This window comes from Lissotriton vulgaris, chromosome 8 (genome assembly GCF_964263255.1).
Source record: "Lissotriton vulgaris chromosome 8, aLisVul1.2, whole genome shotgun sequence".
In the NCBI taxonomy this organism is placed as follows: Eukaryota; Metazoa; Chordata; class Amphibia; order Caudata; family Salamandridae; genus Lissotriton; species Lissotriton vulgaris.
This window is the reverse complement of record NC_141696.1, coordinates 1,154,924,791-1,154,948,526: the sequence shown is the minus strand read 5'-3', so window position 1 is coordinate 1,154,948,526 and position 23,736 is coordinate 1,154,924,791. Positions and strand designations below refer to the sequence as shown.

Genomic DNA, 23,736 nt, shown 5'->3' with positions numbered 1-23,736 from the left:
ACATGACTGTGTGCCTTACTTAGAAGCCTGGGCTCGTGCACACGTTTGCCCGGTGTCAATAAGGAGCACAAAGTTGCCTTTGAAGCAGCATAGCTCGGCTGCTACTTATTCACAAAGAAGGCAGTGATGCCTCGGATTGCACAGCGCCTGCCATGTTTTTTCAACGAAAAATGCAACTTCATGTTTAAGCCGCACATATTACGGTCTTTGCTCTCGCTCCCTGAGTGACCTGTGACCCCTGAGTAATAAAATATGCATACTTGGATAACTACAGCAAATAATTCACTACCACAGCCCAGCCCACCCCACCCCTCCCCCTTCCTGTTCCCCCCACAACCCCAAATTCGCCACAGTAGGGCAGTAGTTTAGCAATAAATCATTTGGCTTTTTTCCAAATCATCCTTCATCAACCGTTAATGAAGACGGAATGGTTACTTTTTTGTGTGCTAAACAGCTGTACAGAATGCAAAGAATAAACATGGTCCCGTAGCAGAGGAAGTCCATAGAGACGCATACACGAAATACAACTGGAGGAGCAAGAATAAGAGATGATAAGCATACGGACAGCAGGAGGGGGGCGGGCAGGCACACGGACAGCGGGAGGGGGGCGGGCAGGCACACGGACAGCGGGAGGCACACGGACAGCGGGAGGGGGCGGGCAGGCACACGGACAGCGGGAGGGGGGCAGGCAGGCACACGGACAGCGGGAGGGGGGCGGACAGGCACACGGACAGCGGGAGGGTGGTCAGGAAACAGCCAGCGGGACAGGGAACAAGACGGACAATGAACACAAACATCAAGTAAAAAAAAAAAAAAAAGTACACGCCCACAGTGGCCACGTCTTCATGACATTGCGGAGAGGGAAAGAATCGGCGGAACGCCCACCAATCGCCTCGGGAAATGACGGACAGTTCTCTCTTCCAATGGCTAGCCTCCATTTATGGAGCTAGCCAATGGAACAGAGAGGCGGAACGAAGGCCACACTGTTCTAACATTAGATTTCGCCTGCGCCGAAAAGCTGCGCGGTGCGCAGCTTTCGACGAGGCGAAACCTAAAAACGGGTAGAGAGTGGCACAGGGCATGAAAAACGAAGCAAAACAAAATCAGGGCACAGAAGAAAAACGGGGAGAGAGGGGCACAAGGCACAAAAAATTAAGCAAAACAAGATCAGGGCACAGAAGAAAAACGGGGAGAGAGGGGCACAGGGCACAAAACGAAGCAAAAACGAGATCTGGAGCACAAAGGACTTACTAGCGCCACAGGAGGACCGTGCGGCGACTAGGGGGCGACCTACCTGCTGGCAGGGTCAGAGGGTTTTTCATTAATCATTTGACTTGGTTATATATGGTTAGTAATTGGTGTTTGTGACACTTGATGCGAAAATAAAATGTGTTTGATCCATTTTCTGATTTGCCACAGTTTGTTAAAGTAAATCAGATGGTCCATCAACCCTCAGCTTAATCTTTTTTTTAAATTTGTTTTTACTCTTGTGTGTAACCAGCCACTTAGTCACAGGCTGGGACGTTTTTCTTAAAGCTGTTGATACAGAGCCATGCACTGCCATTATATCGCGTGCCTCAAGATGCATGAGTAATTACGGGCTCATTGTACAACTGATTTTGCAGTGGAAAAGCTTACAATTACGGAATAGATACCAACATCCGACTTGAGGAAGTTACCAAGTCAGTGTGGCAGGTGTCCCTGCGGGCTGGTTTCAACAGTGTGAGTGGTTGTAGATGGGCTTGGGGTAGTAAGGGGGGTTACCTCTAGCACCTTCCCTGTGCTTTTAAGTCGCTGAGGCCGGTTTGAAAAAAAATTCATATGGATAGAAGTCTGCTGCCCCACGCCGGCCTCCATTCCAGTATTGGATGGCATTTTCATGGGGTTTGCAAAGTGCACTCTCCCTCATAAATATTAAGACAGGAGGCTTTGTACCTCACACGAATGTGCATTTTGCAAAGGGACTCATTAGTGCGTCAGTTGAGTAGAAAAATGAAGTCCAAATCATAAACCACTGACTGGTTCATGGCCTGACCTTAGTACAACTAGCCCACGTCCTTACCATTTCTGCTGGTGTGAAACCCCTTACCCCATGAGTTCTTATTTTTTTTTACCATTGAGTGTGGACTGGAAACTAATTATCGCACGAGTAAGCACACACATTCAGTGGGTGGAATGATGGTCCACCTGAATCATTTAAACAGGCAGCAAAGCAATGAAACGTGGTTGATTGGGAAAGAATGGTCATTTTACAAGTGTCCATTGGGAGAATGTACAATGATTTAGAAATTTTTTACTTTGAATGTATTATCGCTATCCATTTTAATAGAACTTCCTGGATTTAGACGTTGATCTCCTTGTATATTATATTGTATGGCACCATCTGACTATATTCAGCATGACCTTCAATTAATGTAATCCTATGTTTTGTAAAGGAGAAACAAGAAGGAAAGACCCCAATCACTAAAGTTGAAGAGGAATTGCCAATTTCGCAAAGAGACAAACGATTGGCGGAGAAGGTGTCAACATACAATGTAAGTATGAAATGCAAATTTGCACGGCCCATATTCTGTGGAATAAATTCCTGAAGGAACTCAAATGAAGTAAAAACCTATTGTCCTCTTCGGAACTGTTTCAGAAACTGTTGATGACAGGGCTCCTCACCATATGATTCTCTTTGGTTTTGGATGTACTTAGATCACTACAGGGACATTAGCGCTGGATTACCTTAGTATAACTGTCCCGCTTAAGAAATTGAAATCAAATCTTCATTTTACTGACTCGTGGCACTAGGTTTTGATTCCAGAGTTTTAAGAATTTGTGTACTCCACTGACAGTTTTACACCTGGAAGCAAATAATCTTCATGCACTAGATACATGGGGTTACCAGATGCAGGTCCTACTCAACCTTAATACTACTGGATAATGATGAATGTGAGTGGGGGAACAGCGAGCGAGAATTGTTGATACAGTAGAAATAGCCAGTGCATGCAGACTGGTGTGGAAATTAATCACTCAGATAAGCGAAAATAAATGCTGTGCACCAACACATAATAGAGTGCTGGTGTTCTATTATAAATTAGTTTAAAAAAAAAGCCAACCCATCATGTATATTTTTAGAACTGCCTGTAGCATTATGGGAAATACTCCTTGTGAAAACCGAGATCTAAGCATCATTTGCCTTCTCTTTCTGCCTAGGAAAAAAATATATATATATATATTGTCCTGTGGCCGCGACTCATGTACATGGAAGAGGCATATGTTCAATTGAATGATGTAACTTGCTATAAACGCAGCAATTTGCAAATGGTGAAATCATCTTGGTTGGATTATTATGGGAAACTGGTGGCTTTGAAAAGCAGTGGGCTTATTAGCAATGATGAATATCGATTCTTGCATAATGATAACCCTGCTGTACCTTCTATATACTTTCTTCCCAAGGTGCATAAGAACATTCATAAACCCCCAGGTCGCCCCATAATTTCAGCTATTGGTAGCTTAACTGAAAACACATCCAAGTATGTAGATTATTTTCTACAAGAATGGGTTGTCACATTGCCATCTTATGTCAGGGACACCTCGGATTTTCTAAGAAAAATTCAAGAAAGTAATTGGTCTGATGACTTGATTTTAATCACTATGGACGTTACGTCCCTCTATACTTCCATTGGTCATCGGGATGGGGTTGAAGCGGTTGAGCATTATCTAAATCGCAGACCTGCATGTTTTATGCTACATAACAAGATGTTGATTGATATGATCAAAATGTGTCTGGAACATAACTATTTCACTTTTGATAATACTGTTTTTCAGCAAATCAGGGGGTTTGCCATGGGGGCCTGCTTCTCCCCAAGCTATGCTTGCCTACATATGGGCTGGTGGGAGGAGCAGGTCCTGAAACAACAACATGAGGCAACCCTGAGGACACATGTCCCACTTTGGCTTAGATACATAGATGACCTCTTCCTTTTGTGGAGGGGGTCAGAGGATCTGGCCAGGGATTTTATCAACAGACTGAACATCAATCAACTGAATTTAGAGTTCACAGCCCATATGAGTAAGGTATTGGTAGTCTTCCTCGACGTGGAGGTCTATATTTGCGATAATAGGATATGTACCAGACTATTTCACGACCGCTGGGAATTCATTACTACATGCATCTAGCCACCATCCCCAACATTTGATCAACAGCATCCCGTATGGGGAGATGCTGAGGATCAAACGTATCTGTAGTAGTGTGGAGGAATGTAAACTGGCCCAAAACAGCTGCAAGGAAAGGTTTCTTTCAAGGGGTTACAGTACCTCTATCATAGAGAAGGCCATTCGCAAGACTGAGTCTTTGACTCGTGATATTGCACTGGCCCCAAAAATCCAAGTTGTATCCAATGGCGTTTCCAATAAAGTGAGAGTCATCGTCACTTATAGCAAACAACAAGCGGCCATTAGAAAAATACTAAGGAGACATTGGGATCTACTGTTAAAAGATCCAGTCATTGACTGGGATTTAATTAAGAACAATCATACTCCGCAAATGACCTTTCGAAAAGCTAGATCCATGGGCAATTGTTTGGATAAATGTAATCCAGAAATCAGGCCACCCTCCAATTGGCAGTCTAAACAAAAGGGTTTCTTCAAATGCTTTACTTGTAAAGCATGTAAACATGCAAAAAACGTTAGGGACTACACCACCCCATTCTTGCCCCAACCAGCTAAAATTAAACGACGTATAACATGCAAAACAGAATACGTGGTTTATGTTTTGGAGTGCCCTTGTGCACTCCGCTACATCGGCAGTACCAAATTACCCGTGCATATGAGGATTCTACAACACCTCCGGGCGATTACTAATAAAGATCAATCGTACCCCGTTGCACGGCATTTTGAAGTGAAACATGGCAGTGATAACACTCTCCTTTGTTACTACGCCATTGATTGTATACCGCCGTCGCGCAAGGGTGGGGATAGAGACAGTGCCTTGCGGCTACTAGAGACCAAATACATTCTGGAACTCAACACCAAGTCTCCAATAGGTTTAAACACCACGGAGGATTTATACACTTGTATGTGAATCAATGTCCTTCATACTGTGTTGAGATTGTTATCTTTATTTTGATTAAACCTGTGATATGACATATATTATATATACATCTATGCCAAATTGGAGATATGAATTATTCTGTGGAGTCCATCATGATATATTGTGAATTACTTTTTCTGACTCATCAGTTAAACTCCACTTACACGTCGTACTATGTAATGAACTTTTACCTTGCGTCTATTTACTATGAAATAATGCACTTGTTTTTAACAACACATCTCACTTATTAATAATTTTCTCTACACAGTGGTGTTAATTGGTTTTGGATCTTCATTGATTCAAATTGGGTTCACTTATCATGTTTATTTTTATATATATCACGCCATTTGTGCTATTGACACTTAGGCAGTTGATACAATCGATCACAATTTTTTTTGTTCAGGTTGCCTATTTGAAGTGCTCGCCCACTTGGGCCTTATTTTTTCAGCAGAAATGTACGGACTGTATTTGAGTACTCCGACTGTGTGGCTACTAAAAATTCAGTATTTGTATAGTTAAAACTTTTTAGAGAAAATCAAAGAGTTTTTTACATCTTTATTTATAATACATATGTAAATTATGTATTTGGTTTTGTACATTAATGAGATTTTAACATTAGGATTTTAGATCTGTACATTTTTTTGTAGCCACATCTAGCCAACATGTAGCATTTTACGCCGCTATTGTACTATATAGTCTGTCTTTCAGTTTTATACGTGTAAATACACAGCTGTTTTGTATTTGCGAACTTTGCACTTTAAATTTGGCGCCTATCCATGAGTAACGCGTCATGTGATCAAGGTCCAGGTCGGACCGAAACGCGTCATGGGATGCAGGGCAGAAAATTGAATAAATAAAAAAGCACAAAGAAACTGGGTCCGCGTGTCTATCCGAATCTGTGTTGTTCCATTGGATTTCTGGTGAATGGAGTACTGATATATATATATATATATATCTCCCCCCTACTGGCGGTCGCCAGTAGGTAGTTATAGTTAGGATCTACTTTCCATAGGAAATCCGCAACATTCTATTTGGAATAACTTTGGCGCCGGTGGACGAATCTTCGCGAATTTCTTAAAGTAGGTTGCCCGCTCCTTCCCTGAAAATGTGGGGGGGATTCGCCAAGCGGGGGCCGAGATAAAAGGGGGGTCCCAAAACATGTTTTCTCCATGTTAATTTCCATAGGGCGGTCGAACTCACTTTTAGCCCGAACGGCTGAATGGATTTCCACCAAACTTGGCAAAATTGTAGGGACTGGTACCCCGATGTGCCTTTACTATGTCTCAAGATATATGCTCCAGTGGTTTTTACGAAAATTAACTTTGAAAAAATATATATTGGGCTACATTGGTCTATATATGTGTTAGAGCCCAAATGTAGCCCAAAGATGGCCACCAGAGACAAAAAAAAACAAATGTAGCCCAAATATCAGCCAGATGTAGCCCAACTATAGCCCAATGACAGAATGTCCCAGAGTGTTCTAAAGAACAACTAGAACGCTAACAGTCTTACTTATGACAAAAGTATGGCACACCTGAAGTCATCTTGATTGGAATGAAGTGGTAACACTTAATACATTTAATTTGAAAAGGAACACAATGAGGGGTTTCATTTTGCCATAGAAATGTTATATATATATATATATATATATATATATATATATATATTCACTGAAAAAACCATAGGTTTCACACCAGTTATAGTTAGGAATTAGCATTTAAAAAACCTATGAAATTCACTGAAAAAATATAGGTTTCACACATGTTATAGTTAGGAATTAGCATTTAAAAAACCTATGAAATTCACTGAAAAAACCATAGGTTCCACATCAGTTAAAGTTAGGAATTAGCATTTAAAAAACCTATGAAATTCACTGAAAAAACCATAGGTTTCACACCAGTTATAGTTAGGAATTAGCATTTAAAAAACCTATTAAATTCACTGAAAAAACCATAGGTTTCACACCAGTTATAGTTACCTGGAAATTTTACTGACATAAAACCATTGAAATTCCCACGTTAGTTAGTTGGACTCACTGTAACATGTGCGCCTGCAATGCACTGCTGATGATGTCACATATTACATCACTCATGACATGGTCAGTGACATCACTCATGACATCACTGATGACACCATCCAGTGAATGTGTGTCTTTCTGAAAAATAAATATGTTTTATATATGTATTTGTAAAGGTGGATGGAAGAATAAATGTTTAAATAAGTGTCTAAATGGATGGTTTTTTTTTTTTAAATGATTGATTAACTGGCTTATTAAGTGTATCTTAGTGAATACATATATTAGTGAGTAATGTTTAAATATTTAAATGTTTGTATCAGTGTTTCACTTTGTTTGCGCACTCTGGAAGCTTTTGCAGCAAAGATGGTTTATTTTCAGTTACACGCTGCGCGTTTCGACACTCCTTGTGTCTTGATCACACGTGAACCACCCAGGTAGGTCAGGCATGTTATACAAAATTAGTGAACATAGAAGAGGTAACACCAAAGTAAACATGTGTAAATCATTACATAATGTCTGTAAGAGATACCGCCATCTTGTAATGGAGTGCCTATTACGGTAAAACATATACTTTGTAAATATAAGTATGCCACCGGTAGCCCAAACGCTATCCGTTCCTAAAAAGTGCACAGTTACAACATCGCGGAAGGTGCCCGTGATCAGCACAGGTATCTCGTCTCGCCAGTATTTACATGGTAAAAAGTACACATGTCGGAATCGCTAGACATCATCACAACAAACTAAATCCTTTAGGTCTAGTGCCTAAGATCAACATAGGTATCTTGTCTCGCCAGTATTCACATGGTAAACATGTCGAAATTGATAGACATCATCACAATGTCGTAAATATTTAATTTACTATCATAATTTCTATGCAGGTAAGTACTTAATCAATAATAACTCAATCGGAAAGAAAGAACCAGAGTCCGTGGTGTTAGAGTTCTTAGGGGTTTTATTCCTTAAAAAGGAATGGTCATGACTTGGCTATCATGTTCCCGCAACCACACAGGGTTCAGGAAGGGATAGAAAGAGCGCACGCCCGCCCCATTTTATTGACAGTACATAGCTTATATACTTAATTCATTGTCATAGAAAAACGTATGGTAGGCGTAACAGCTGAGAGAAGACAAGATAACAGCATCCACGTGTTAGCAATACGTAATTAGGAGGCGTGAACTAGGCGTGAATTAGAGGTGTGTGCTAGAAACGTCACCAGGTAGGTGTCACAGAAGGGGTGGCACTAACAGAAATGTTGCAATGTCAGCAGAAATCGGAAGCTTGGATGCGCGCGCAGCTGCATGACGTGTGATTGACGTGAAACTGGAGGGTGCAGGGGACTTGACATTTACACTGACGGAAAGAGACAGAAGTCTGGCATGTCAGATCAACTTGTACTTCTATCATATCTGATATCTGATGTTTGGGAACCATACTATCTGGAGGGAAAGGTCTCTGGGGCAGAAGCTATTCTATACTGACTGTGAGTGCGTGTATAAGCGCCTGAGTGTCTGCATGAGAAGCGTGGGGGCATGGGCCTTCCATGGGAGCATGGTAACAGAGGCTATGAATTACTTGCACGGAAACAGGTTGGCCCTTTGCTCTGCAGATGAGGGGGATGTTTACTGAAGCTAGTAGGCAGGAATGTATTTTCGAGGAGCGGAACAGATAACTCGAAGGTTATAGTCAGTCTTGGCAGGCAGCAGGCTGAGCTTGAGCACGGTGGGCCGCGCTGGAAGTAAGTCAGAGTTCACGGGTACAGAGGCAGCCTGGGCTGAGATTTTCAGAGTCAGAAGCCAGAAAAATGGCTCAATGGCAGAAATTCAGGGCCTACTTTGCCAGAGCTGAAAAACGTGTAAAGTACACTACAAAAAGACGTTGGCATAGCATACTTAGGAACGGACTATTCAACCCATTCAGGGTGGGTCTGAAAGAGGACATGTTGACGTTGGACGCAAATGTATTTGCGTCTTCGTAGCTGGCACAGGAGGGAAGTTACATGCACTTTAAGCTGGTACATGGAGTCGGTGGGGTACACGCTAGGGAACACAATCTTGACCATAAAATTTATATTTCCTCATTCCCTCCTTGTTCCCTACGGACCCTTCATGATATATCGATCCTCATGAATCGATCAGTTTGTTCTTGTAACATAATTTGTTCTTCTTTCTTTCTTTCACGTTTTGAGAGGGAACTGGAATGTTCAATGCACGATGTGGCACACAGTCCACAAATCGCTGGCCCACACTGTAGGCACAGGCAGCAACTGAATACTAGGACTAGGCCAATGCCTAGGAAGGATAGGATCTTCCATCCCCAAGCGGTTAACGTTGTCCAGAACCAACCGGACCAAGTCCAGGTGCCTGGATTCTGATGTATCAGATTTGCAATTTTATGAAGACGTGTAATAGCTTGATATACAGATGGTGCGTTTTGTGGGATGAAAATACAGCAACTTGACCCGATGACCTTACAGGCTCCACCTCTATCTGCCAAGATGACGTCAATCACAAGACGATTCTGAAGAACAACAACCCGCATGGCGGACTGCTCTTCTGTTAAGTTACCTAAGGCGGAGGCAGTTTCATTCACTACTGCTTCAAGTGTTCTAGTTAATCTGCGTATTAGTTTACTATTTTGGACGGGACCTAAAAAGAAAAAGAATCCTTTATTAAAATCGGTGTATTGTTCCCATGCTGTTTCTGTATAGTCGACAAGTGAGATATCTCTTCTGAGTCTATTCTTTGCTAGATTTGTATTTCTGTGATAATCAGGAGGAGCTAGAAAAACAGGTGGCAGAAGGAATGCAATGTAACAGGTACCATCCCAATCTGGAGGTAAGCGTATGTATGCGGTATGACCACAAACAAAATAGGAATGACGGGTAGCTCTAAAAGAAGACTTGCCTTGATCACTGAATTCGACCACAATAGTACATTTACTATGGCCTAAGTGTACTGAACCTTTCTTGCTGACACATAATTCACCAGTGACTGGTAGTACTGACATAGCGGGCAGAACTGGAGCAGGTTCGGATTCAACAGTAAGGATCATAAGGTTAATTGTGTAATTACCTAATCCATAAACTTCGTTTTCTAGATCAGTTCCTATTCTAATGGGGAGTCCCTTCTTGTCAGGATAACAGGCATTAAGCAGAACTAAGTTCAAGTTTCCCCAAACCCAGCTCCCTTTGAAAACAGCAATATCAGAATCTACGGAATTTATTATTCTAAACCAGGCACCACAGGAACCGTTGTGAGTGAACGGGTACGGAAAGAGGGGCAGAGCTCCCTTGTATTTCTGGTAGGGAGGGAGTCGGCCACATATCCAGCAGTTTGTAGCATTGTTAGTCTGATGGGAATGATGTAACATACTAATGAATGTGTTGTTGCGCAGCGCAAGTCTGTAAGAAAGTTCATGTGGAGGTAATTTACTAAAAGAATGTTCAGCAGAAACATTATAAGCAGATTGTTCACGCTTGAAAATAGGATAATAGATGGGGAGCAGTATACTCGCAATAATTATCAGAACACTTAGAAAAAACATAATTAATAATGTCACCATACAGTGACTACGTAGTGATTTACAATATGTACGTTTCCTTAATTCTCTCTCTCTATCTCGATCTAGGGGATACATGTCAGAAACTATTTAACCGATTCACCTAGGGGAGGACTTAAACAATTAAACTGTCTGACTTGCTAGATCGGAGCTAAGTCTGTATTCCTCTTGGGGAGTTTTCTCTCGTTCGGAAGTTTTAAAGTCACTAGTTTTGATACAGTCTTTGGTGGGGGTGGACGAGCCTGGATCTGGTTTCAGTTCATTGTATTTTTTGATATGGCTCGTGTGGACCCACCCCTTTCTGCCTTCCAGTTTCACTGCGGTCCTCGTTGTAAGAAGGACGATCTTTGGCTCCTTCCAGCGGGGCTCCAGCGGACTCTTCCTGTCGAAGTTCCGTACTAAAACTGTGTCCCCAGGACGGACATCATGTGGCTTTACATCAGTGTTGTCGGGGAAAGCTGCGGCAACCTGTGAACGACATGATTGGAGTGCAGACATCAAGGAGGCAAGGTAATCTGTCAACATATTACAATCAACATCAGTAATCTTCTTCGGAATGGGCGTCCCCCACATATTCGGTGGTCTACCAAAGACCACTTCGTACGGAGATAGTCCTGATCTCGAGTGGGCAACCATCCTCATGTAGAATAGTGCCACGGGCAGGGCGACTATCCAGTCGACCCCTTTCTCTTTACATATTTTTGCAAGGCGTGTCTTTAATGTCTGGTTATGCCTTTCTACAAGGCCTGCGGCTTCGGGATGTCGGACACAATGGAATCTCCACTGATATCCTAGCAATAGGGAAACCTGCTTCATTAATTCAGATGAGAATGGCTGACCGTTATCTGAGTACACGACACGAGGCAAGCCGTACCGTGGGAAGAATTCACGAACCAGCTGCCTGGCAGTGGTCGGAGCAGTATAATCTGGGACTGGGTATGCTTCGGTCCAACGGGACAGTGCACAAACAATTACGAGGACATATTTGAATCCTCGACAACGGTCCATCTGGATATAATCCATCTGGAGGACTTCAAAAGGGTGATCGGGAGGATGAAATCCACCTTGCTCTACAGGGACGCTTTTACCTGGATTGAACTGACAACAGATCATGCAAGTACGCACTTTCTGTTTTGCTGCTGCTCGTAAGTGTTTATTGCTCCAAAGATTTTGTAAACTGTCTAGCATTGCTTTTTCTCCTAGGTGTGCTGGACTATGTGCTGTATTAACCATGACTTGAACCATAGAATCAGGGAGAAACCATGTAGATTTTCCCTTCGTCATCCAACCTTGTTCTGTTTGAATCCCTCCTAGTTCAGTCCATCTCTTTATTTCATCTGGAGTAGCATGTGCCTGAATATCGATTACATCTAGTGTGGGATCCCTGACTGTCATGCAATTTGTCGGTCCTACTGTCTTTGTCATGTCAGTTGTCTGAGTGTGAGTCAATGCTGTATGTTTTGCTGTCTGGTCTGCCAGGTCGTTACCCTGGGAAACAGAATCTGTAACTTTAGTATGTGCTTTACACTTCATGACGGATATGCCTGAAGGCAGATGTATTGCTTCTAACAGTGCTTGAATGAGGGGACCATGTTGGATCTTGGCACCATGAGAGGTCAGAAAACCTCGTTCTTGCCATAACATGCCGAAGTCGTGTACAACTCCGAACGCATAACGGGAATCAGTGTATATGTTGACATTTCTGTTTTTGGCTAGAATACAGGCTCGGGTCAGAGCAATAAGCTCTGCTGCTTGAGCGGACAGTGTGTCAATACGATGTGTTTCTTTTACTTCGGTTTCAGTGGTCACTGCATACGCGGCCACTAATTCTCCTGTACTTGTTCTCATACATGAACCATCCACATAAAGTGTCAGGTCTGGATTTGTCAGTGGAACATCTGTTAAGTCTTGTCGAGGCTTTGTAACTGCATTAATGATTTCTATACAATCATGCGGGGCTGGATCTGTCATAATTGTAGGTAACAGTGTTGCGGGGTTCAGAATGCTGCAACGTCTGATTTCTATGTGTGGCTGGAATAGCGTCAATTCATAACCTGTCAGTCGTGCTATAGTCAAGTGTTGAGTCTGGGTTCTGTTTAAAAGAACCTCTACAGAATGTGGAACTTGTACTGTTAACTGATGCCCTAGGACAATTGAATCACTCTGTCTGATTGCTAATGCTGTTGCTGCTACAGACTTTAAGCACGCAGGGAGTGCCTGGGCTACTGAATCCAATGTACTTGAAAAATAAGCGCAAGGCTTATGTGAACCTGCTTGATCTTGGGTGAGGACAGACAATGCTGTACCATCACGTTCTGTAACAAAAAGTGTAAACGGTTTGCGGTAACATGGTGTTGCTAAAACTGGTGCTTGGCATAATGCTTTCTTTAGTTCCTCAAAGGCTTGTGTATGTTCCTGAGTCCAAGGGAGGACAATCGAAGTCGCTGCCTCCTGTGTCGTTAACTGGATGAGTGGTTTAGCTAGAAATGCATATTGAGGAATCCATTGTCTGCAGTACGAAGTGAGGCCTATGAAGGCCCGCACTTCCTTTTGTGTCTGGGGTCGTGGCATATTTACAATTAACTGAATGCGATCGGGAGTGAGCTGTCTCCCCACTTTGGACAGCAAGTGACCCAAGTATACAACTTGCTGAACACAGAATTGCAGCTTCGAAGGAGACACCTTGTGTCCCTTGTCTGCCAGGAAATGTAAGACTGTCAGTGATGCTTGTTCACATTCGGGTTCACTTCGTGCGGTGATCAGCAGATCATCGACGTATTGCAGTAAAGCAGTGTTAACTGGCATTTGAATACAATCTAGTTGTCTTTTCAGTGCTTGACTATAGATGCTGGGGCTTTCTGTGAATCCTTGAGGTGCGCGGGAAAATTTGAAACTTCGTCCATTTAAACTGAATCCGAAGAGATATTGGCTCTCTGGATCAATCGGTACACTAAAGAAGGCGTTCTTGAGATCAATTACAGTAAAGAACGTCGCTTCTGAATCAATAGCAGTCAATAGAGAAGAGATATCGGGGACCACAGGATACTGTGGTACAATACATTTATTCAGTTCTCGAAGATCAATCACCAGCCGATATACTGGCGGTGCATTGGGATCAGTACGTTTAAGAATTGGAATGATGGGTGAATTACAGATATTGGAGTCGGTCTCCACGACCACTCCTTGGGCAATGAGCTCTTCAATGATTTTCAGTAAAGCCACTACAGCATCGGGTGGTAACTTGTATTGTCTGATTCGTGGTAGAACAACTCCTGTCTTGAGTGTAACACGGTATGGTGTGATATGCATACAACCTACATCAGTTGGGCCTGTTGCCCACAAGTGATCTGGTACATTTTTCAATCTGACATCGAATTCTCGCAAAACATAATGACCCTTGAAATCCCGCAGAAAAAGTCTAACTCCCTCCGGGGAACAGCAAATTATAGCTCCTAGAGCTTTCAATGTTTTAATTCCTAACAGATTTTCTGGACATGATTTCGTAAGTAACAAGTCTGTAATACGTGATAATGGACCCACAGCCAGGGGAACTGGTTCTGATACTTCATTTATAATGGGCTGTCCTGAAAAACCAAGGGAAACATTCTGTGAGCCTGAGAGGGGTGCCCCTGGGACTTCGTCATGACTGATTGTGGTGCGGCTTGCCCCTGTGTCAATTAAAAACTTTCTATCTTTTCCCAATACTTGACTGTGTACATAAGGACCTTCTTGATCTACAGGAATTTCAATAAGAGGCAAGCCAAATTCCCTCTCTAGGCTGTTTCATGTGTATCGCTGGTAATCGGGGTAAGCAGATTGGGCATACTGGTACATTTGTTGGGAAACTTGCTGAGTCGCGGCAAGAGGCTGTGGCTGAGATACCGCTACTGTCTGTGCTGTATGGGATGAAGCATGCATAGGCTGTGTGTTCTGTGAGGTCTGTACATTCTGTGGAGTCTGTTGCTGGACCTGATCTTGTCTTGGTGGATGCGGTCTCTCTTTGGTTTTACCTGTTGCTATATTGTGTTTCAGAACTGGGCATTCATGTACGTAGTGACCTGGCTGCTTGCAATAATTGCACGTCCCTTTAACAGGACCTGCGGAATGATTTGTCTGATTCGTACCTTTCCTATTTCCGTCGGTATGTACCGACTGGGCTACTAACATTTTCATTTTTGTGTCTTTCATACGTTTCTGTTCCTGATCTTGTTCTTCTCTAATTCTATTCTGATGGTATTGTAACATTTGTAACATCTGTGATGGCGTATTTGCTTGCCATGTACTCTCGACTTTGTATACACGGTTTTTAACTGCTAACAGGGAATTCTCGACTAGCTTTGATACAAAAAGATGCGGGTACGATTCGCTACTTGGTTTAAGACCACTATTAATAATAAAACATTTCTCGAATCTTGAATAAAAGTCACTAGTATCTTCGTCGGGTTTCTGTTTACATGCTGAGATTGCATCCCAGTCTTCTTTTCTAGTTGCTAGTAATCTTGGCAGAACCTGTACTATTAAACTTGGTAATGCTTTAGTTTTGTCCCCGAGGCCTACCCCTGGGACACGCTTGCTCTCTTCGTCTTCTATTTCTGCCCATACAATCTTTTTGTCTCCCACCTCCCATTCCTTTTCCTTGAGTTTCTCGTAGATGCCCGTGGGCAGCAGTACCTTTAACATTTTCATGATATCTTCATATGTGTAATCCCCCATCAGTAACATGTCTTTAAGCTCTCTGTGGAAACCTGCAGGGTCTTTATCATGGCTCGGTACTAGTTTCTTCATTTCTAACAGTTCTAACTTAGTCAGTGGCGTGTGTACATACACGCGTTTCAAGAGATGGTCCTCACCCATAACTGGGTGTACTTCTCGTAAGGGGTTCTGACTTTAAGTGCCACTCAGGCATTCCATACGATACATTTTTCTTTCTGGGGGTGGAGCGGGAACATATTCAGAGCTTACAAAAGTGTCATATCTATGTCGTTGTTCTAGAATTATTTGTATTAACTTGGTACTTAGACCTCTCCATCTATCCATGAGTAGTGCTTCTAGAGTTTCGTGTAAGGGACCTGGATCGGAATGTTTATTTCTGTATTTCGTGAGGAGGTGCTGCATCATGTATACACCTGCTAATTTCTGCTCGTCTGGGGAGAGGTTCAGGAATGTCTGTGCTACGGTGTCATCATTATACATATCCGGATTTTCAGCCCATAATATAGCTGACCGGGCTAATTCCTGTTCATCCATTGAATTTAGTATGTGGTACCCCACTCGGTCTCGGAGTCTTTTATCAGTCTCCTGGAACTGGTGTTCAGAAGAATTCGGGTTGGTTAAGGCAGAGAGAAAAACTCTCTTGCTTTCCGGACGGGTACCTTTCCTAAGGTAAGTTCCCTTACCTACATACGCTATAGTATCTGCAGTCTTTTCTGATTCTTCGAGTTCTTCCTCCTCCTCGGAGGAGGCCCTTTCTTTCTCTTTTTCGTGCATTTCTATCACTGCTTTTCTTATTTTCTTGTACATACTGGCTATGCAAGCCCCCTTATCATGTTTTCCTTCAGATATATTTTGACCCCACTTGTTTAGTGCATCTAACTCGCTCTGATCTGTCCCAGGCCTGTCTCTTTCTCTTATTAGGCAATTTATGAAAAAACGTAGTATCTGTGCTTGAATGTCAACTTTCTGATGCTCCATGGCATCCTTAACACTGTCAGGGTCTTTACCAGTCTGAATGAACTGATATATTCTATCTAGGCGCTCCTTCATCCCTGCAAATAACAGCAGGAAATCAGTAGCAGATCTTAACCGTAGTGAGGCCATCATCATTCTGTCGTTTTTGCCGGGTACTGGATCATATCTGCAAACTGAAAGTTTTTCTTTGAGTATGTCAAGACGGGGTGACTTGAACGTGAGAGGACTCTGCATATCCCTAAGGTTTACTCTGTGTGTCAATGGTGGGGTGTGAAGACCCCCAGTCGCACCTCCTGAAGCGGAAACTTGGGCATTATCTCTCTGTGGAGTCTGTATCTGAACTTGAATTTGTCCTTTGGTAGCGTCAGGTAGACGTGGTTTCGGTAGATCTATTTTAGCTGCGGGAAGTGGTGGTGGTGGAGGAATCTGTTGTGGTACTGGCGGAATATGATCTTGGGGCGGGTTACCACCCCCATCCCTGTCGTTAGGCAGGGCGCGGACAGGCAGATTGGTGTAAGCGGGTGCTACATCTTCTAGATAGGAATTCAGGAATATGTCTTTAGTGGTCCTGTGATTTACTTTAGTTGGCACTAATGGTGGCGGTAGATTTTTCGGTATTTCTGAAATGGCCTCAGGCGAACCCTCGGCCGCGAGATACATACCGTTTACGAGGTTATTTCGTGCACGGTCTACTTGCTCTGTTTTTACTCGGATCCCTTCGGTAACTAATTCGTTTTCTTGGGCTTTATCTGATTCTCTAAGTCTGTCTTCTCTACGTAGTGCTTTTTCAGCACGCTTATGTGATTCCTTACGCCAAAACTCTATGGCGTCCTTCTGAGATTGTCTGGCTTTCTTTTTCCATAGTGCTTCCTCTACCTTCATGATGCACTCAGCATCCCATGTTCCAGTAACTGGCCATCTGTGTTTCTCGTCTAGATGTTTTGTATAATCGGCCCATAAATCTAGATACAATATGGCATCTAAGCCATGCTTGTGGTACATGAAGTTTCCTGGAGTGTCCCTAGGGGGAATAGGAATTTCTTCCTCCAGTATCCCTTTCCTAGTTCCTATCTGCTTTAACTTGTTGAAAAACGGCATCTTGTTTCTACTTAGTACTGAAAGCTCGATCTTACCTACTTAATACTGAATGCAGCTATTTATACAAGAACACACAATAATGCACATTAAAAACAGTCACACTCATACCACGACATTAATCACATGAAAAACATTTAAAACATATATCACTACCCCTTTATACTGATGTACTGCTAAACAGCACATATACACTGTCTAAAAACAGTGCAGACCTTGAAATAACGGAGGTACTGCTAAACAGCACAGATACACTGTCTAAAAACAGTGCAGACCGGACTTGTGTACCCAAACCCGTCTTGATACGTCCCAGCAATGGTACTCACCGGGAAGCACGGAAACTGAAGGCCTCGGAAAACTCGACTGGACTGGACTCGGCTCGACTTCGGAAAACTTCGGAAAACTTCGGAAAACTGGTGGGCCTCTTGACACCTCGGACCTTGCTTCTTTCGGCTAGGCTCTGGTCGGGATCCTCCGCACTCCTCACCGCCTCGTCTGGGTACTGATCGCAGTCTTCGTCACCTCCGTGGGCCAGAGGGAGATGCAGGAAATCCTGCCAGTACGCGTAGTTTCCTTCTAACTGATGGCAGGGGACAGAGCTTGCAACGCACCAACCGGCGCGTGAGGTGGGGGAGGAGTCCCTGTTCGGGCGCCAAAATGTCGTAAATATTTAATTTACTATCATAATTTCTATGCAGGTAAGTACTTAATCAATAATAACTCAATCGGAAAGAAAGAACCAGAGTCCGTGGTGTTAGAGTTCTTAGGGGTTTTATTCCTTAAAAAGGAATGGTCATGACTTGGCTATCATGTTCCCGCAACCACACAGGGTTCAGGAAGGGATAGAAAGAGCGCACGCCCGCCCCATTTTATTGACAGTACATAGCTTATATACTTAATTCATTGTCATAGAAAAACGTATGGTAGGCGTAACAGCTGAGAGAAGACAAGATAACAGCATCCACGTGTTAGCAATACGTAATTAGGAGGCGTGAACTAGGCGTGAATTAGAGGTGTGTGCTAGAAACGTCACCAGGTAGGTGTCACAGAAGGGGTGGCACTAACAGAAATGTTGCAATGTCAGCAGAAATCGGAAGCTTGGATGCGCGCGCAGCTGCATGACGTGTGATTGACGTGAAACTGGAGGGTGCAGGGGACTTGACATTTACACTGACGGAAAGAGACAGAAGTCTGGCATGTCAGATCAACTTGTACTTCTATCATATCTGATATCTGATGTTTGGGAACCATACTATCTGGAGGGAAAGGTCTCTGGGGCAGAAGCTATTCTATACTGACTGTGAGTGCGTGTATAAGCGCCTGAGTGTCTGCATGAGAAGCGTGGGGGCATGGGCCTTCCATGGGAGCATGGTAACAGAGGCTATGAATTACTTGCACGGAAACAGGTTGGCCCTTTGCTCTGCAGATGAGGGGGATGTTTACTGAAGCTAGTAGGCAGGAATGTATTTTCGAGGAACGGAACAGATAACTCGAAGGTTATAGTCAGTCTTGGCAGGCAGCAGGCTGAGCTTGAGCACGGTGGGCCGCGCTGGAAGTAAGTCAGAGTTCACGGGTACAGAGGCAGCCTGGGCTGAGATTTTCAGAGTCAGAAGCCAGAAAAATGGCTCAATGGCAGCAATTCAGGGCCTACTTTGCCAGAGCTGAAAAACGTGTAAAGTACACTACAAAAAGACGTTGGCATAGCATACTTAGGAACGGACTATTCAACCCATTCAGGGTGGGTCTGAAAGAGGACATGTTGACGTTGGACGCAAATGTATTTGCGTCTTCGTAGCTGGCACAGGAGGGAAGTTACATGCACTTTAAGCTGGTACATGGAGTCGGTGGGGTACACGCTAGGGAACACAATCTTGACCATAAAATTTATATTTCCTCAACAACAATCTAAAATCCTTTAGGTCTAGTGCCTAATAGTACATAGAGAATGTGCCGACATGCAAAGGACTAGTATTTTCAGAAATGTCATATTACCTCTTAAAGAGAAATTCAGTAAAACATGAGCCCTACAAAGACAGGTTAGAGTGCACATACAGGTAAGGTGAAGCTCTGCCTTCATACAGGTGAAAGTGTCTTTCATCCAAGTGATAGGAAAAGAAAAGGCCCAAGGACCGTGAGGTGAACGTGACAGAAGTAACATCTTTCTTCCGTTTTTCCTACAAAAAACACATAAACATACAGTTAAAATCTCTTCAATAAAATATGGCTTATAAAGAGTTGCCACAGTTTTAAAGCTTGTAAACACATATGAGCATTATATTTTCTAATGGGTCAAGAACCTGTCAGTATTTCATCATTATAGATAAAAGCAGGTAATATGACATTTCTGCAAATACTAGTCCTTTGCATGTCGGCACTCTACTCTGCACCTCTCGACTCTACTTCATTCTACGCCTCTCCACTCTGCATCATTCTGCTATGTGCCTCTGCGCCACTCCACTCTGTGCCACTCTACTCCGCAACACTGCTCTTTATGCCACTGAACTCTACGCTGCACCACTGTACTCCAAATCATTCTATTATGTGCCTGTGTGCCACTGCACTCTTTGCCAATCCACTCTACGCCACTCTATTCTACTCTGAACCACTGCACTCTATGCCACTGCACTCTAGCTGCACCACTCCACCATGCACCAATCGATTCTGCGCCCCTTTACTCTATCCTGAAACAATCTACTCTGTGCCATTGCAGTCTACGCCACTAAAACGTATTCTACACCACTGTACTCTATGCCATTGTGTTGGACTTGACCCTTTTTGCAGGGACATCCCTGCACTTTGTGCTTTCCTCCTATATTTTTTCTGACCTGTTGTTGGCTGTTTTACCACTCTGGGCACTTTACCATGATTGGCTGATTTAGTTTACTTGTCAGAGTACTGAGTGTGCCCAGGACTTGTAAACCAAATGCTGCTAGTGGGCTTGCAGCATTGGTTGTGCCACCCACAGAAGCAGCCTGTAAAAGTGTGTCTCAGGTCTGCCATTGCAGAGCCTGTGTGCAGTCTGGCACTGCCATGTTGACTGGGCAAGTGCACCCTCTTGCCAGTCCCTAAACCTGCCCTTTTCATCATATCAGACATCCCTATGGTAGGCCCAAGGGCAGAGTGCATTGTAAGTATAGGGTAGGACAAGCCCTGATGCGTGTGGCATGTCCTTATAGTGAATTACAGTCATTTTCGTTTTTCACTATTGCAAGGCTTCCTGTTCTCCATATGCCAGAATGGGCAGTTTGGTTATTACATCTTATAATCCTAACTGACTCAGGGAACATGATAGAAATTCGAGTTTAGTATGCCTGAACTCAGTATGATAAAATACATCTTTAGTGAAGTTGATTTTAACATTCTGTGTTTGAAAGTACCACTTTTAGAAAGTAGGTATTTACTTGTCTAACTATCCAAGCCTGACTGCTAGGTTGTGTATTCCTTGTCTGGAGTTTGAGTGACAGGGCTGGGGGATTCCAGACGACAGGGTGAGTCATCCCAGTGGTGAATAGAGAGATCTGCATCTAGATGGGAGGGAGGAGTTGCACCTGGGACCTGAATAGGGCTGTGCCTTCCCTACACAATGCTGGTTCCACCTCCTGTGGTGCGTCTGATGTCTCTGCCCTGCACTGTGAAAGGAGAGAAGGAGTCATGTAAACAGAGTGTCCAGGACTGACCAGAACTGGTTTGGACTAGGCAAAGACCCCTCTGCCCTCCCTCAGAGGACAAAGGATTTGGGGGTATAAGTATTGGGACCCTGATCTCAAGAAATTAGATCACTTTTGGACAACAAGAAGAAACCTTTGCTGAGGAGAGGAACCTGAAGAAACTGAGGAGAAACTATCCCTAAGCTGAAGTGCAGCTTAGAGGATTGGCCTGCAGTGTTTGTTTGACTGCCAAAGAAAGGAACTTTGTGTGCTTTATTTCAACTTGTGAAGGATCTCCAAGGGCTTGAGAGAAGAGCTTGCCTCCTGCTGAAGTCTCAGGGACAACAGACTTCAACCCCTAGCTCCCCAGAGTTCTTTGGAAGTGCCTGCTGCTGTTTTGAGCCTTCTGAGGGACTGCGGGTTGCAAGGAGCTGGAAGCACGACTCAAGAGGGAGAAGCGTGTCGCCGTCGCAGCCGCTGCTGTCGCATCGTTTATGTCGCCCCTGTAGCTGATGAATTGCACCACATCTCAAGAAACGTCCTGCAACCCCGAAGAAGCGCGTTGCCATCACAGTCATCACATCCGTCGCATCGTGGATGTAGCTGCTGTAGCTGGTGCATTGCAACGCATCAAGAAAAGCGTTTCGTAACGAGGAAGAAGCGTGTCGCAGCCGCTGCTGTCGCATCACTGAGTAAGGATGTCGCCGCTGTAGCTGTCGCATTGCATCGCATCACAGGAAGTGCCTCGCATGCACGGAGAAGCGTGCCACCAACGGAGCTGCTGCCGTCGCATCACTGAACAAGGGTGTCACCGCTGTAGTTGTCGTATCGAGCAAAAGCGTCTTGCATCGTCGGCAAAGAGTGTCGCCGCCAAAGCCGCTGTTGTTGCTTTACTGAACAAGGGTGTCGCTGCTCCAGCTGACGCATCGGGCCGAGACTTCTCGCAACATCGGAGAACCGCATCAGGAAAAACTTGACGTCTTTATTTCTTTGCACCGGATCTTTGCTGCATCTCCATTTCTGCAACACTTTCGTTGTGGAAGCGTGACGCATCGTAAGGTACATTGACTCCCTGTTGCATTTTAAGAACTAAAGAGAACTAAGCTAAAACTACCATTTTAAGTACAGTATTGTGGATTTTTGTCATTTGTGATATTGTGTTAAATGTATATAAAGAATACTTATTTTTAATATAAAACTTGTGTGGTGTCCATCTGTAGTGTTGTCACTTGATAACTGTATGTGTTCACAAATGCTTTACACACTGCCTCTAAGATAAGCCTGTCTGCTCGTGCCAAGCTACTAAGGGGGTGAGCAGGGGTTATTTTAGGAGTGTACCCCCTTACCCTGACTAAACCCTATTGGTATTGTCACAAGTACCTACCTGTGCCAACTAGAGACCCCCAAATCTAACACATTGCAATCTACGCTGCACCACTCCACTCTACTCTGCATTACTCTTCACTGCATTATATTCTTACTACTGCACTCTATGCCAATGGACTCAACCCCACTGTACTCAAAACCAATGCACTCTACACTACTGGACTCTATGGCAATCTACTCTGCACCACTGCACTCTACAGCACTGTAATCTACTCTGCAACACTGCTCTCTACACCATTGTACTCTGTCATTGCAATCTACGCCACTCTGTTCTACTCTATCCTCCTCTACTCTGCGCCACTCTGACACTGCACACTCCACCACTACACTCTACTCTGAAACAATCTACTCTATGCCATTCCACTCTACCCCACTCTATTCCACTCGGCGCCATTCCACTCTGTCACTCCTCGCCACTGAAATATACCCAGCACCACTCCACGCTATACCACTTTACTCAAAACTAATATGGTCTACGTCACTGCTCTCTACACCACTATACTCTACAAACTCTAATCCACTGCATTCTACACCACTGCACTCTATGCCACTCTGCTCTACACCATTGCACTCTCCGCCAATGAACACTGCACCACTCTACTCTGCTCCACTGCTCTTTACTTTGCACCAATCTATGCCACTGCACTCTGAAACCCTACTCTATAACACTCCACTCTCTTCCACTGAACTCTACACCACTCTACTCTGAGCAACTGCGCTCTACTTTGCACCATTCTATTCTACGCCATTCTACTGCACTTTATGCCAATGCACTCTACACCACTAAACTCGAATCGACTGTGCATTACTGCACTCTGCTGTACTTCACTCCACTTCACTCTACACCAGAGGTCTTCAAACTTTTTGATTCCGAGACCCCCTTGTAAAACCTGTTTAGGGGTAAGGACCCCCTTCCGACAAAAGTTTCTAGGAACTGGTACTCATCATCATCTTTTGTAAATGTAGGATACTTGTAAAGTGCACAGCTGCCCATCACCGGGGCACCCGGCGCTGTATAACGCTGTGGAACCCTTCCTGGCTCTCCCTGTGAGATGCCACTCCTGGGCACCCCCAAGGTGAAGCCAGGCATCCCAGCGTTATAGGGGCCGTTGTGGAGATTAAGCAAGCTATTGTCCAGAGTTGCAGCGTGGGACCCCATGATTAGAGTAGGTGCCGAGGCGAGAATTATCGAGTCCGCAGACAAATGAGCCCAAGACCCTGCTGCATCGGGAATTGAACCCTGGTCCCGGGCCAGACCTCTGCATCAG

At 43.9% G+C, this 23,736-nt stretch overlaps 1 protein-coding gene across 1 annotated transcript in view; it reads left to right on the top strand.

Moving 5' to 3' along the window:
• Positions 1 to 23,736, top strand: part of GPALPP1 (GPALPP motifs containing 1) — a 159,232-nt gene that overhangs the window by 123,310 nt on the left and 12,186 nt on the right. Inside the window, exon 7 of the mRNA XM_086935015.1 lies at positions 2,436 to 2,534. Coding sequence (XP_086791141.1) covers positions 2,436 to 2,534 — 99 coding nt within the window. The remainder of the gene's footprint in view (positions 1 to 2,435; positions 2,535 to 23,736) is intronic.